The sequence below is a fragment of the Herpailurus yagouaroundi genome, unplaced genomic scaffold (genome assembly GCF_014898765.1).
Source record: "Herpailurus yagouaroundi ecotype Mexico unplaced genomic scaffold, PumYag 213, whole genome shotgun sequence".
In the NCBI taxonomy this organism is placed as follows: Eukaryota; Metazoa; Chordata; class Mammalia; order Carnivora; family Felidae; genus Herpailurus; species Herpailurus yagouaroundi.
Genome location: NW_024412444.1, coordinates 15,934,117 through 15,950,277, shown reverse-complemented (window position 1 = coordinate 15,950,277; position 16,161 = coordinate 15,934,117). Strand labels below are relative to the sequence as shown.

At 50.1% G+C, this 16,161-nt stretch overlaps 1 protein-coding gene across 3 annotated transcripts in view; it reads right to left on the bottom strand.

Moving 5' to 3' along the window:
• Window positions 1-16,161, bottom strand: part of POC1A (POC1 centriolar protein A) — a 93,501-nt gene that overhangs the window by 65,504 nt on the left and 11,836 nt on the right. Inside the window, exons 1-6 of one of the 3 annotated variants that reach the window (XM_040454912.1) lie at window positions 9,064-9,171; window positions 5,759-5,843; window positions 4,616-4,787; window positions 4,060-4,239; window positions 3,047-3,154; window positions 1,994-2,109 (exon numbers count right to left, since the gene is read on the bottom strand). In XM_040454912.1, coding sequence (XP_040310846.1) covers window positions 1,994-2,109; window positions 3,047-3,154; window positions 4,060-4,239; window positions 4,616-4,787; window positions 5,759-5,843; window positions 9,064-9,081 — 679 coding nt within the window. In that variant the 5' untranslated portion in view covers window positions 9,082-9,171. Of the gene's footprint in view, window positions 1-1,993; window positions 2,110-3,046; window positions 3,155-4,059; window positions 4,240-4,615; window positions 4,788-5,758; window positions 5,844-8,802; window positions 8,901-9,063; window positions 9,172-16,161 lie in introns of those variants that run through there. The other 2 variants (XM_040454913.1, XM_040454914.1) reach the window with 2 other exon arrangements.

Sequence of the window (16,161 nt, the reverse complement as noted above, 5' to 3'; positions counted from 1 at the left end):
CTCTATTATAATTCTCATGTGGACTCCCCCAACAGATCTTCACAAACCCCATAAGGTACTATCACTACCCCCTTTACAGATCGGAAACAGCCTACGCTCCTAACCTTCCCATCTCTCCTGACCCCACACTCAGAGGCGCCTTTCTGCCCAGCACTCCTTTGCACCTGCCAAACTTCACCTAGTCAACTTTGCACATGTGCCCAATCTCCAATCTAGGCCTGGCCGAGAAAAGAGAGAGGCCTCTAAACCTGAAGGAGGGGAAGGAGAGGCGTGGTCTCCAAGGACGGGGTAGACCCCACATCTGCTCTGTTCTAGAAGCTCTGTCTGAAATGGCATCTGTAACAAACCCCAGGGCTCACTGTAGAGAAAGGAACCAGTTATGCAGCTGGCCCCTGCCACCTGGTGGTGGTGTAGGGTAGCGCAAGCCGTGACCGACGGCTCACCTTGCCCAGAGACCAGACCCCAGGACCAAGACTTGGCAACAACAGCATCATCATCAACATAGTGCTTGTTTTCTGTTTTGTGCCAGGCACTCTCTGAGTTCTTCATGTGGACCAACTCATTACCCTCCCAACGCCACCTGTGAGAGAAGCCCTATCACTGTCCCAGGGTGATCAGAGGAGTCAAGTGACCTGTCCAACATCACACAACTAGGAATGCTGAGGCTGGCTGCAGAGCCCACCCTCCACCATGTGCTTCTTAAGACCAGGAGCCTCTCTCCCTTCTTAGGAGGTCTGTTTCCCTTGGTTACCTCAAGAAAGTGCTGTCCTCACAGTCTGAGAATCAGCTAGAAAGGGCTTAAAGCAGAGCTCTGAACCCCAAGCCCGACACCTTTGTCCAGATGCGTCCTTCCCGTCTTCAGGTGTGAATTCTCGAAGTGGCCCATGGACTTTAAACTCAGTCCCAAGTCAACAACCACAGTTTTTCAAACAACTCCAGCTCTGCCCCTCCCTGGTCTGGGCCCCAGGCCCCCAAGGTCCCCTCCATCTGCTCCTTGCACAGCCTCCAGTTCCTCCCGTGGCCCCTCACCAGCTTCCTTCCCTGGCTCCATCCCCACCACTGAGGTGACGCATGGCCATGCCCAGTCACACCTGCTCTCAAGACAGCTCCATACTCCAGTACCCTCACCTCGCGCCTCCTAATCACACCCAAGTCTGCTCCTGCCCCGCCCCCCAGCTAGAGCCTGACGCCGGCCCACGTGGAATGCCTGCGGCTCTGCCTCCCAAGGGCTACAATTAGATCAGCGGACACAACTCCAGGGCTTGCGTCCTGGCCTCTAGCCTAAGTTGACCCTCCATATGGCTCATGGCTCCGTATCAGTGGAGGACATCATGAGGCCCAAAGTGGCCAAGGTCTCACACACACTGACCTCTTTTGACAGACCTGGCCCCCTCACCTGAGTTAGCCCTGGAGGCCAGTAGCACGGGCAGCCCCTGAGAAGTGGCGCTTGAGCAGAGCCCTGGCCAGAGACCCACTGAGAGCTCCTCATCCGGCCCTGCAGTACATATGAGACCCTGGCAGCTCGTGAGCAGGCACCAAAGGGCTTGGTGGATGCCAGGCAGTGCCATGATTCACCTCCTGGCCAACGTTAAAAAAACCAGCATAGGGGCGCCTGGGTGGCGCAGTCGGTTAAGCGTCCGACTTCAGCCAGGTCACGATCTCGCAGTCCGTGAGTTCGAGCCCCGCGTCGGGCTCTGGGCTGATGGCTCAGAGCCTGGAGCCTGTTTCCGATTCTGTGTCTCCCTCTCTCTCTGCCCCTCCCCCGTTCATGCTCTGTCTCTCTCTGTCCCCAAAATAAATAAACATTGAAAAAAAAAAATTAAAAAAAAAAAACAAAAAACCGGCATAGCCACAACACGGACTACTCGCCCCTGGAGATCCCAGCAGGCCTGGGACTTCTCCCCACTGACCGGGGCCATCCTCAGGCCCATTTAAGCACCATGGCAATGAGCCCGACACCTGGCCCCACACAGTCCCGCTCGTGGACACTCACGCTGATAGTGCTGCAAGAGCCGGTGCGTCCGCACGTCCCACACCTTCACTGTGTTGTCCATGCCGGCAGCAGCAATGCATGTGCCGCTGGGGTGGAAGTCCACGTAGGTGACAAAGCTGGAAAGACAGGGGCCACCGCGGGCTATAGGAGGGCTGTCCTGGCTCAGAACAGACCTGAAAACGTCCAGCACTTTCCCTCCCGTGCATACCTGCTCAGGCTGTCCCCTCAACCCAGAACACCTCCCTTCTTCCCTGTGTCTTTACCAGGTGGCCAAGGAATAGCAAGGAGAGGGTGAGAACAGTGGCTAGCAATAACCAGAAGTAGCCTCACCAGGGAGCAAATCCCAGCATCCACTTCTAAATACAAGTAGAGAAAGTGTCTTCAGCCCAAAGGTCAGTTGATGGCTCAGGGGTTTTCAGAGTTAGAGCTGGTGCCCTCATCAAAGCAGGAGGCAGGGCAGGCCCTGCCAGCTGAGGCCCAGTCCCAAAGGGCCAACAGGGCCCCAGGGCCGCTGGTTCACCTATCTCCAAGAGACAGGCCAAGGGCCCTCAATATACCGACACGTAACACCCAGAGTGGTATCGTGGCCAGCTCTCAGGAGGAGCCTGTCCTTGGGGCTCCCAGCCTAACTGAGGAGGCAGAAGCTGGGGTTCACTGAGGAGCCCAGATCAGGTGAGTCCCTCTCCTGGTGATGTGGCACAAAACGAATAGCCTCCAAGAACTTACAAGAACCTGACAAGCTTTTTCCTTTATAAAACCATCACCATAGGTGACATACTAACATGATTTAGGAGGGTCCAGGCTCACCTGCTTTCAGACAGACGGGGCACAATTGGAGAACTGGAGAATGAAGGGAAAAAAGAGGCCCCAAGAATTATAGGCCTTGAAGTTAAACACTCCTGTTATCTGTGGGGATGTGAGTGAGGCTGAACCTCCCATTCACATAGGAAAAACTTCAGAGACAGAGAGCAGCAGAGACGTGGTTCCACATGAGGCCACTGGGGCCCCTCACGACTAGGTCCTGCAGGTGGTGGACAGGGTCTGGTGACTTACCCGCCATGCTCACAGTAAGAGTGGACACACTCCCGGCTGGTCTTGTCCCACAGCTTGACAGTCTTGTCATCACTGGCAGACACAATGAGCCGCCCGTCGGGAGAGAACCTGAACCAGGCAGGGCACAAGTCACACCACTGTCATGGGTGCTGCACAACTATCCTCCACAGCCACCTCTCTGTACTGCCCACCCCCCGATCCCAGAACCAGCCAAAGCCACACACCCTGCTCTGACCCTGAGTGATCCCAGCCAAGTGGCTTTCCTTCTGTGAGATGGGTAAGAATGGTGCCCACCTCACGGGAAGCAGGGAGCAGCGTTGTGCGCGCAAACCCCCAGCACTGCACGTGGCATACGACACCGCGTGGGGTGACCCCTGATGCTAGCAGCATGAAGGTGGTCCAAAGCCCACCATCAGCCCCGTTATCCTGTTCCCAGGCCCCCCGAATCTACATACTGCCCCCCGCCACACAAAAGGGAGAGCCGGCCTCCAGACCAGCCCCCTCAGAAGCCTGGATCCCCAACTGGCAGCTCAAGCAAAATCAACTTCTGAGAAGCAGACTCAGGTTCAAACCCTAGCTCTGCCATTAACCCCACCAGAAACCGCACTCTTCCGGGCCTCAGCATCCTCATCGGCATAATGGGAACGACACCATTTAGCCTGCAGGGCTGCCATGAAGAGTGAAGAGAAAACGTATAGAGGCAGCAGTGACATCATCCTGTTGTTGCTAGTGCTCATAAACAGCCCCTTCTGACTTGCTTTGGGCCTCATCAGCACAGTTGTCAGGGCGGCCAATCACGGCTGGCAAAGGACCAATGCACTTGTCACCTCTGAGCTTAAAGCTTCTCAATAATTTACAATGTCACAACGTCTTTGTTCCCACTTCACAAATGAGGAAGCGGAGACGCAGGAATAGAAAAGAGTAGTGAAAGTGTTTGCCCAAGGTCATGATACTGGCACCTGGCAGCGTCTCTGTACCTCTCAAGCTCCAGGTCTCAACAGGACAATGCTCACCTGGCACAGCGGACCCAGTTGATGTGCTGGCTTAGGGAGAACAGGAATTTCTGGCGATGAGTCGACCACACCTTAACTGTCTTGTCATCGGAGGCTGTCACGAAAGACTGGCCATCACTGCAGAAGTGGACACTCCTCACTGTGGCCGTGTGTGCCCGGAACACAGTGGACTCGCCTTTGCTGCAGGAGTGGATACTCCAACTCAGGAAACCCGTAACAGTGACACAAGGGCCCATGAGCACATCAAAGCTCTCCCCACTCCTCAGGAGCCCCTCCAAGTTGACACAGGCCTGTGCACCCGTGCCCCACATGTTGCCCATGTGTGAACAACACCAAGATGGGACCCCTTCCAGAATGGCTGGAGTAAGCCCAGAATCCCTCTCCCAACACCAAGGGGAGGGGCCCAGCTGGAGCTCCAGCTTCTGATGGCACCTCTTCAGAAGCAGAGCAGATGTCCCACTACAATAAGTCCAGAGCCAGGATGGGGACCTGAGTGTGGATAGCTCTGGCACCAGGGCCCCAAGCTCAGATGAGCCCTTCAACGTCTATAACTCACACATTAGGTATCCAGATCCGGACAGTTTTGTCTCGGGAGCCTGAGGCAAGAAGGTGTCCCGAAGGGGAGAAGTTCACACAGGTGACAGCATCCTTGTGGCCCGCAAAGCGGTAGGCGCGTGACTGGGGCTTCATGTGCCAGATCATGAGGCATGAGTCCATGGAGCCGCTGGCTGAGAAAGTAGGGACGCTGTGACCCTCAGGTCCAGTGGGCCTTGAGTCTTCAGCAAGACAAAGGGGTAAGGGGGCAGGGGACAGGCCACACTTCCAGTGACCACTGAGCTGGTGTTTGGAGAATCTACCGGTCGTCAGCTCCCCGAGCAGCAGGCCCACATGGGAGCCGGACCAAGAGATGCTCTTCACATGCCAGCCCTGGGCTGCAACCCATGGCCTCTGAGAAAACTTATCCTCCACAGGGCCCCCGCACAGTCACACCCTAAGGGCTCTAGAGAGCAAGTCCTCCCAACACAGGGCAGCCAGTCCAATCCAATTGGGCCTTTTACCATTGAGAGTGCCCACATCAATCAGAAGCCTGGCGATCCCCAAGACAGGTCACATAACTTCAGTTTGCTCTTAATCTACACTGATCACAAGGCCAACAGCCTCTGACAGGGGACCTTGACCATAGGATGAAGGGAGAGCCTTGTCCACAGAAACAAGAAAGCTGCAGCCATGACAGCTGTGTATGAATCCCCAAGCGGCCAAAGAGCAGGGGTACTCAGCTGGTGTGCAAGGGCAGTGGTAGAAGAGGCGTACCCGGCTCTACTCCACACCCTTCTCCTGGATGCTCCCATAATACTATGGACAACAGAATGGAGGACCCAAGGAAAAGAAAGCACTGTTTAGGGCCATTCCGTAACCCAGACCCAAAAGGTGGCTGGGATATATGCAGTGAAAAGCCCAGAAGCTGGTCCCACCCTCAAAGCCTATGTGACCTTGGCAAGGCCCCCAACCTCTGCCATGTAGAATGAAGCTCACAAAGCCCCCAGCACCCAGACAGCTGACCAGCTGAAGCAAGATGCAGGTCTAGACAAAGCACCCGGGTTCTCACTGTGCCCTACCTCCCCCACACCACACCTCCCAGGTAGAAAATCAGCCTTCTCAGCTCATAAGCTAGGGCCTAGGAAAAGACGCCTCCTCTTACCCAGCTGCTTCGTGTTGAGACTGAAGTCCACACAAGTAACTGCATCTCGGTGGCCCTTAAAATGCCTCTCCAGTGAGGGGTCCTCCTGTGGGACAGCCAGGGTCAAATGAGTGAAAATGTGGAGGAGGATGGGCTTGACCCCAGGGCCAAGACTCTTCCTATAATAGGAAGAGTTTAAAAAATGCTCAAGGCATGGTCTTGGATATAGAAAATCCTAGGGAATCCATTAAAAAAAAACTAAGCCAGTTAAGTAAGGTTGCAGGATACAAACACGAGTAACATACAAATATCGATCCTATACACCAGCAATGAACAATCTGAAAAATGATGGCAATTCTATTTATGACACGTGAGAAAGAATACTTCGAAATAATTTAAAAAGAGGAGTGCCTGGCTGGCTCAGTCAGTACAGCATATGACTCTTGATCTCAGGGCTATAAGTTTGAGATCCATGTTGGATGGAGAGATTAATTTAAAAAAAAATCTAGAAATAAAGGGGGGAAAGGAAAGAGGGAGGAAAGAGAAAGAAAGAAAGAAAGAAAGAAAGAAAGAAAGAAAGAAAGAATTTAACAAGAGAAATAAAGGCTTACACAGTAAAACCTGTAAAACTTCATTGAAAGAAATTTTAAAAGACCTAGATGAATGCAAAAATATCCATGGTAACAGTTTAAAAAACAATTTTGTTAAAATGCAAACTGATCTACAGATACAACACAGTCCCTATCAAAATCTCGGGGGCCACTTTTTGCAAAAATTGACAAGCTGATCTTAAAATTCATACGAAAATGTGAGACAGCCAGAAAAGACAAAATAATCTTAACCAAAAAATGGAAAAAGTCACTATGGAAAAAAACTTTGCGGGGCACCTGAGTGGCTCAATTGATTAAGCGTCTGAATTCGGCTCAGATCTTGCAGTTCGTGAGCTCGAGCCTTGCGTCAGGCTCTGTGCTGACAGCTCGGAGCCGGCAACCTGCTTCAGATTCTCCCTCTCTCTCTGCCCGTCCCCTGCTTGCACTGTCTCTGTCTCTCTCAAAAATAAAATAAACATTAAAAAAAATTTTTTTAAACAAAAAAATCTCACTGTTCCTCAAAAAGTTATCAAATTCTAGGTAAATACCCCAAAGAATTGAAAGCATGTTCACACAAAAACTTGTACACAAGTGTTCATAGCAATATTATCTATAATAGCCAAAACGTGGACAAACCCAAATGTCCATCAAGAGATGAATGGGTAAAAAGGGGCACCTTGGTGGCTCAGTTGGTTGGGCGTCTGACTTTGGCTCAGGTCATGATCTTACAGTTTATGAGTTTGAGCCCCCTGAGTTGGGCTCTGTGCTGACAGTGCAGAGCGTGATTGGGATTCTGTCTCCCTTTCTCTGCCCTGCCCCACTCATGCTCTCCCTCTCAAAAATAAATAAATGTTGGGGCACCTGGGTGGCTCAGTTGGTTAAGCCTCTGACTTCGGCTCAGGTCATGATCTCACAGTTCGTGAGTTCAAGCCCCATGTCGGCCTCTGTACTAACAGCTCAGAGTCTGGAGCCTGCTTTGGATTCTATGTCTCCCTCTCTCAAAAAGAAATAAACACTTAAAAAAAAAAAAAAGAGAGACGAGTGGGTAAACAAAATGTGATCTCTCCATACAATAGAATATTACTCAGCAGTAAAAAGGAATGAAGAAACAGACATGCTACAACATGGATGGACCTGGAAAATGTTACGTGAAAAAAGCCAGATACAAAAGGCCACATTTTGTCTGATTCATTTATATGAAATGTCCAGAATAGGCAAATCTATAGAGAATGAAATTAGATTGGTGAGAAGGGGAGTGACTGTTTAATAAGTACAGGCTTCCCTTTGGAGTGACAAAAATGTTCTGAAATTAGATAGTGATGATTATTGGACAACAATGTGAATGTACTAAATACTAATGAATTTTACATCTTAAAAGGGTACATTTTATGGCATGTGAATAATATTCCAATAAGGCTATTTTTCTAAAAGAACCAAAGAGAGAAAATGGGGAGTCTTTCAGCAACCTGCATCTCAGGATTCAGATTCCGTACCCTCAGTCCCACTGTGAACCCAAAGGTCAGCCTGGACAGGCCCCAAGGGCCGCTTCCATCATCTCCACTCAGCCCAATGTCAAGAAAGCAGTAGTTTAGGTCACTGCTTAGGAAGACATGGAGATAATATTCCAGGGACTGTCCACTCAACAGCAGCTTCTTAGCATTTGAAGAATCACAGCCCTGCTGTGCAAACATCTCCTCCTACCCCAAATATCAGAAACCTCAAAAAAGCATTTCAGGCACACCAGGGAGGCCCACAAAACCTCCCCTTGGGGGGAAAAATGTCCTTGGGAAAGAGCAAGGCCATTGCCACCTCCACAGAGCTGTAACCAGAATAAAGGCCCTGTGCCCAGCTCCACCCCCAGCACACCTGCCAGAGTCCCCTTTTCAACATGAAAGGGAGTGGCAGCTGGGGGAGGGCCCCCAACAGAACAGCAACTGCCTCACCTGAACCTCTTGGGAGAACAAGGGTAAGATAATGCTCACCTCTAGGCTCAGTGGGAAGAAGCAAGTTCAGATCCACCTCTGACCAGAGGGCCCCTGAAACCTCCCAACACCCTTCCCACCTCATCCCACCAGGCTCTGTGGTTCCTCATCTCCCCCAAAGGTGGCTTATATATGGAAGGAAGTGGGGAGGGACTTAAGGGAAGGGCACTAGGTTAGGGGTCAAAACGCCTGGATCCTATGCCTGGGCCCTCTGCTCAAGTCCCCACACGCCTAAGGGTGCCAACAGGCACCACCCAGTCTTCCTCTCAACCCAGCCCAAAGGCCAGAAAGAGGAGTTTTGGAGTGCTTCCCTCTGGAGGAACCTTAGACTCAGGGCGCCGGGCCCAGATCATGCTGCAGACCTAGGCTGCCCTTCCGATAAAGGGGTACGCTAAACTGGCCCCTACCCAGCTATCCACTGCTCAGGATGGCGAGGCTGAGCCCAAGGGAGGCCCTGCGCTAACCCCAGGTTTGACCTCCAGTTGGAACATACCAGTACTAGTGTCTCCTCCGCTAGGATGCAAATCCTGGGAGCAGGGACTGGTTGGTCGGCTCCGGGAGCCCGCAAAGGGTCTGGCACGCAGAAGGTGCTCACTACGTGTCCCCACCCAGCGCCCCCTGCACAGACAGTAAACTAGGACCGGAGAGAACTGGCTCGGAACCCGGCCTCCCCCTCGAAGCCGTCGCCCCGGCCAGGCGCCCACAGTCCGGGCGGGGAAAGTAAGGCCGGGCAGATCCGCGGGCAAAAACTTACAGGGCAGGGTGCAGCCATGGCGGGCCCGGGGCGCCCAAGGCGCCGGACGAGGCAGCGTCGGCCGTTGCGGCAGGTTCAGTTTCCGCGCCCCCAACCGCCGCCAATAGCAACGCGGGTCGCGGTGCCACGCCCCGCCCACGACGATTAAAGGAGACGCAGCGCCTCTGCTTTTTGCCCCCGGCCGGAAGCAGAGCTGTGTGGATGGTTCCACAGTGTCAGCGCGCAGCGCCTACATGCCAGGCAGCCCACGAACACCGCCGCCAAAGGCCTCTGTCCACCGTCACTCATCCCCTAAGAAATTAAAAAACCCAGGATGAGGAGTTCTGTCCACCGGCCCATAGCCCGGTTCCTGAGACGGTAAGCAGAGCCTTCTGGGAAATGCAGTTTCAAGACGGCCGCCGCCATGCGTCGGCCGGAAAGTGGAACTACTCTTCCCAATATACCTTGAGGGTGAGCCGGGATTCACCACCTGTAGCAAGTATCCCGGAAGCGGAGGACACGTGGGTCGTTGTAGCCTTGTCCTCTTAAAGGGCCCCGGAGGCCAGGTGTTCCCCCAATACCTTAAGATCCATTTAGTCGCCCCTCAGAGATTCTTTAAATGGTTCACTTCTCTGAACTTAAAACAGGTGTTGGTTTAGGGGCGCCTGGTTGGCTCAGTCTGTTAAGTGTCTGATTTTGGCTCAGACAGGATCCAACGGTTGGGTGGGTTCCAGCCCCACATCAGGCTCTGTGCTGTCAGCAGTGAGTCCACTTCAGATCCAATGTACCCCCCTCTCTCTCTGCCCTTCCCCGCTCACAATCTCTCCCTCTCTCAGGAATAAATATTAAGAAAAACAAACAAGTGTCAACTTAAAAGAACACCAGTCACTCTGAATCACATTCATACGTGAAGAAACCTAGATTCTATTCTGTTATTGCTACTTCCTTGTGTGACCTGTGACCTGAGGGAGGCGGGGGCGATGGGGGAGAGGAATACCTCTGCTCCAGGCCTCAGTTTACCCATTTATAATTGGAGGGAATTCGTGATGCAGCCTGGCCCTCTCCGGACTCCTCAGACCTGAGAAGGGTTTATAAATTCCATCTCTAGGGGCGCCTGGGTAGGTCAGTCGGTTAAGCCTCCAACTTCAGCTCAGGTCACGATCTCACGGCCCGTGAGTTCGAGCCCCGCGAGTTCGAGCCCCGCGTCGGGCTCTGGGCTGATGGCTCAGAGCCTGGAGCCTGCTTCCGATTCTGTGTCTCCCTCTCTCTCTGCCCCATCCCCGTTCATGCTCTGTCTCTGTCTCAAAAATAAATAAACGTTAAAAAAAATTAAAAAAAAATAAATTCCATCTCTAAAAGAAAAGGAGACATTTCTAGATATGTCTCCTGAGGCAAGAGAAACAAAAGCAAAATTAAACGTATTGAGATTATATCAGGTTAATAACTTCCTACACAGCAAAGAATATAATCCATAAAGCTAACAGACAACCTCCTGAATGGGAGGAGATATTTGTAAATGACATATCTGAAAAAAGGTTTAGTATCCAAAATATATAATGATTTATACAACTCAACACCAAAAATTTGAATAATCCAATTAAAAATGGGCAGCGGCACCTGGGTGGCTCAGTCAGTTGAGCGACCAACTTAGAATCATGTCATGATCTCATGGGTTCATGGGTTCAAGCCCCACATCCAGATTTGTGCTGACAGCATGGAGCCTGCTTTGGATTCTCTGTCTCCCTCTCTCTCTCTGCCCCCTTTCCACTTTGTGTGCTCACGCTGTCTCTCTCTCTCAAAAATAAACATTTAAGGGGCGCCTGGGTGGCTCAGTCGGTTAAGTGTCTGACTTCGGCTCAGGTCATGATCTCACAGTTCGTGGGGTTCGAGGCCCACATCGGGCTCTGTGCTGACAGCTTAGAGCCTGGAGCCTGCTTCAAATTCTATGTCTCCCTCTCTCTCTGCTCCTCCCCCACTCATGCTCTGTCTCTCTCTCCTTCAAAAATAAATAAAAACATTAAAAAAATTAAAAAATAAATAAATAAATAAATAAATAAATAAATAAATAAATAAATAAATAAAATAAACATTTAAAAAAAGTGGGTGGAAGGGGGCACCCTGCTGGCTCAGTCGGTTAAGCATCCAACTTCGGCTCAGGTCATGATCTCACTGTTCATGAGTTCGAGCCCCACGTCGGGCTCTGTGCTGATAGCTCAGAGCCTGGAACATACTTTAGATTCTGTGTCTCCCTCTCTCTCTGCCCCTCCCCAACTTGTGCTCTGTCTCTCTCTCTCAAAAATAAATAAACATTAAAAAAATAATTTGGGGGCGCCTGGGTGGCTCAGTTGATTAAGCGTCCGACTTCAGCTGAGGTCATGATGTCACGAGTCCATGGGTTCAAGCCCACATCAGGCTCTGTGATGATGGCTCAGAGCCTGGAGCCTGCTTCAGATTCTGTGTCTCTGTCTCTCTCTGCCCCGCCTTCACTCATGCTCTCTCTCTCTCTCTCTCAAAAATGAATAAATATTAAAAAAGATTTTTTTTTAATGGGTGGAAGACATGGACAGTTCACCAAAGAAGACATACAGATGGCCAACAGACACATGAAAAGATGCTCAACATCACTCATCAATAGGGGAAATGCAAATTAAAGCCATAATGAGATACCACCTCATACCTGTCAGAATGGCTAAAATCAAAAACAAAAGAAACAACAAGTGTTGGCAAGGATGCGGAGAAAAAGGAACCCTCAAGCACTGTTGATGGGAATGCAACCTGGTGCACTCACTGTGGAGAACAGAAGTTTCCTCAAAAAAGTAAAAATAGAACTACCATATTTTTATTTACCTAAACAATACGAAAACACCTAATTTGAAAAGATACAGGCCTCTCCCCATGTTTAGTGCTGTATTATATACAATAGCCAAATTATGCGAGCAGCCCAAGTGTTCATCGGTAGATGAATGGATAAAGAAGAGGTGCTGTATTTATACAATGGAATGTTGCTCTGCCATCAAAAAGAATGAAATCTTGCCATTTGCAGCAATATGAATGGATCTAGAGAGTGTAATGCTATGTGAAATAAGTCGCAGAGAAAAACAAATACCATATGATTTCACTCATATGTGGAATTTAAGAAACCAAACAAAAGAACAAAGAAAAAAAAAAAACCCACAAACTGGTGGTTACCAGAGAGGAGGTGGGTAGGGGGATGGGTGAAATATGTAAAGAGATACACTTACCATGATGAGCACTGAATAATGTATAGAATTGTTGAATCACTATATCATACACCTGAAACTAATATAACACTGTATGTTAACTACACTAGAATTAAAATAAAAAATAAAATTAAAAAATAAAAGAGAAGGAGACTTTCTAGGGGTCTGGCCACTAGAGGCCATCCCTGCTCACTTTATGCTGTGGAAAGTCCAGGCTGTCCTTGTCTAGACCTTCAGCCCTGCTCCGGGCATCTTCCCAACCTGGAACTGACCTGGACCGGATGTTTTGCAATATTCAGGAACCTTCTGTCACCTCCCCTGGACAGGCCAGTTTGGCCAGACTCCAACACTGATTAGGATCTCGCCAGGCCCTGAGGTTTCTTACTACATCCTGAGACCTAAGGTGGTGTCTACGTGGACCTTCAAACCAGAACATATTCAGAAAAAGGCACATGTGGATAGCTGGCATGGAGAGGAGTGGATCTCTCCTTTGGACCTGAAAAGTCTGGGGCCATAAAGAAGAAACGGAGATACATTTAATCTCATTTTCAAGGTGATTTGGTATAGGTTTCTTTACATTACAAATGTTCAGGTTCATTTAACTTAGATATCAAAATTCTCCTTAAAACAACATTTACTGTGGGGTGCCTGGGTGGCTCAGTCAGTTAAGCATCCGACTTCAGCTCAGGTCATAGCTCATAGTTCATAGGTTCGAGCCCTACATCAGGCTCTCTGCTGTCAGCGCAAAAGCCGCTTCAGATCCTCTGTGTCTCTTTCTGCCTCAGCCATGTGGGTGGTACACACACACTCTCTCTCAAAAACATTTTTAAAAATTCAAGTATTGTATCATTCATATACCCAGAAGTTGTTCAACACTGTTCAAATGATGATTTTCAAGTCTTCCCACCAACTTCACCTTATTCAGCTATTCTATTGCCTGCTATGCAAACACTTAAGGTGAAAAAATTAAGGAAAAAAATTAAATACAGAAAAATCTATCCATTAAACTCAGAGTTCTTTTATTGTTGTTATTGTTAGTGTTTTTTGTTTTTGTTTTGTTGTTTTGTTTGTATAATTTTAGCTATGGAACACCCTTGGTCTATAGAAGCTCACAGTCTACAAAACTGAATTTAGAGAAACCCTTTTGTAAAATGATTTTCAAATGTCACGCTTGCTCAAAGTTACAGGCACTCTAAGATTTTACTCATCCTCCCTGGTCTTTCCAGATCCCACTATTTTCTATCCTTACCCATCAGAAGAGGAGCTGGGGGTGCCCCACCCACTCTGGCTCATTTAGTCTCCAAAAATTGCAACACCACATTCCGCCAACGCCATAGAGACAAGCCAGGATCCACCACTGGCACAACTTGCATAAACCAAGATTGGTGCCTCCCCTGTTTGACTGAATAGCTCCCACCCTGTGCCACCTCCATCAGATTGGACTCCATTTCTATCTAAGTCCCTCATGTTGGGGGAGTCCCTCAAGTTGCTCAACGTTGGAGGAGCCAACATTGCTGGCCTCAATGTTGAGGGGGACTAGAAGAGAGCTTCTTTTTCAAGCCCCCTTGTGGCAAGAATGTTTCTATCCTGGTATAAAGCCCATGGGTAGGCACCCCTGCAAGAGACTGTCCCCCTGTCATCACTCCCAGACCCCCTGCCCAAAAGCCAACACCTCAGGGTGGGGCAGAGAAAGCAGGAGGAAAGGTAGGGATCACACCCACCTGCATAGCCCAGTCCAACCCATGCCTGGAAAGCCCCATCAGTTCTGTTACTCAGTCCTGCACTGCGGCCTGGCTTGAAACTGAGCACGGCAGCTCAGGGCTTGTCCCAGTGTCAGGCATATCTTGGGGTGAGCCCAGGCCCTGCCAACTTCATGCTGGGTGACCTACCAGGAGTTACACCATCTCTCTGAACCTCCATGTCCTTGACTGTAAAATACTTGTAACATACCTGCCACAATGGGGGAGGAAGGATTCCGTGAGCTATTAATCAGTATCAGAGCTGGATACTGAGCTGCCACTTAATACATTTGACTTTTTACTGTGACCTCAACCACATCACATACCTCCTCTGTTCCCACAATCTCGCTGACACCTCTCTGCCTCTGCTCCTACCTCTCTCCCCTGACTGCCTCTGCTCCAGCCACATTGGTCTTCTTGCTGTTCCTTGAATAGGAATGTGCCAAGCGTTCTCCCATCTCAGGAATTTTTATTGGCTATTGTCCCTGTGTCCACTTGGCTCAACCCATCACTCCTCTCAGGACTTTGTTTGTATGTCACCTTCTCAGTGTGGCTTTCCCTGGCCACCCTACTTAAAATGCCAACCTGCCTTCCCTCTATTTTATTTTCCACAAGTGGCATTGCCATCTGGCACGCTGGACTTGATGGTTTGTTATCTTCTCCCCTCTTAGAACATCAGCTCCAGGGGCGCCTGGGTGGCTCAGTTGGTTGGGCAACCGACTTTGGCTCAGGTCATGATCTCACAGCTTGTGAGTTTGAGCCCCGCGTTGGGCTCTGTGCTGACAGCTCAGAGCCTGGAGCCTGCTTCAGATTCTGTGTCTCCTCCTTTCTCTGCCCCTCCCTTGCTCACGCTCTGTGTCTCTCTGTCTCTCAATAATAAATAAACGTTAAAAAAAAAAAAAAAAAGAACATCAGTTCCAGGGAAAGGATGTGACTATATTCCTGCACCCAGCAAAGGGCCCCAGAGAGAGTGGGGTCACAGTAAATATTTGCCAATTAAGTAAATGAATCGTGACAAGATTGCTCACAGAAGGTAATGAGGTCTGGGGCGCCTGGGTGGCTCAGTCGGTTGAGCGTCCAACTTCGGCTCAGGTCATCATCTCGTGGTCTGTGAGTTCGAGCCCCGTGTCAGGCTCTGTGCTACTGACAGCTCAGGGCCTGGAGCCTGCTTTGGATTCTATGTCTCCCTCTCTCTTTGCCCTTCCCCCACTCATGCTCTGTCTCTCTCTGTCAAAAATAAATAAACATTAAAAAAATAAAAGAAAAGGTAATGAGGTCTGTGAAGGGTGGGACTTGTTCTCAGCAGGAGAGAAGGGGAAGGGATTAAGGTAATTGGGGAAAGCTTCTCTGTGGGGGCAGGAAAACCTGAACTTCAGAGCACAAAGAGGGCATAGGTAGACAGGAGAGAGGATGGGCACAATTCCAGTGCAGGGAACAGACTAGGCAAAGGTCTGGTGACAGGATTGAGGGTAGAGTATCTGGAGACCAGGGACAAAGTGGATGGCCTCAGAAGTAGGGCCAGATTATAAGGACACAAGTGTTGACAAGAATCATGGGGAACAGTTTCAACGGGTCAGGGGACTAGCCACATGTCTGTCCCCTCCTTGGGCTGAGGTGAGCCAAAAGAGACCCCTCACAGATGAGGCTACGCTATCAGGACTGGGAGTGACCCCTGCAGGAGGACCTTCCCTCTGAAGTCTCATTGCAGTTCTGGGCCTCAGTCTTACCCCCTGTGGAAATGGCACACCCCTACAAGCCAAAATTCTCTAAATACAGGCCATACCCCAAAGCAGGAGGGGTTTAAGGGGCCACAAGCCTTCGTCCTCACTCAGGCCTACTCCTCCATCCAACAGCATTGGCTACTCTGGTAAGAAGCCCACACCCGTGGGGACACTGGGTGTCCCTCTAGGTGAGCGTCCACCTTGAGCCTGTCCTTCCACATTGCAAACAGTGAATGCATGACTAGAGCTGCTATGGCAATTCCTGGGGATGGTGATGTCAGTGGATCTGGGACCACTTTCCAGGAGGTGTGAAGATACAGAGTCACTACGCCACACCATCCACTCAAGTCAGATGTGGACGCCTCTGTGTGCTGAGTCCTCCCGTGAGCATGACCAATGCCCTCCCTCTCACAGCCCCAAGCAAACCCTTGGAAGATG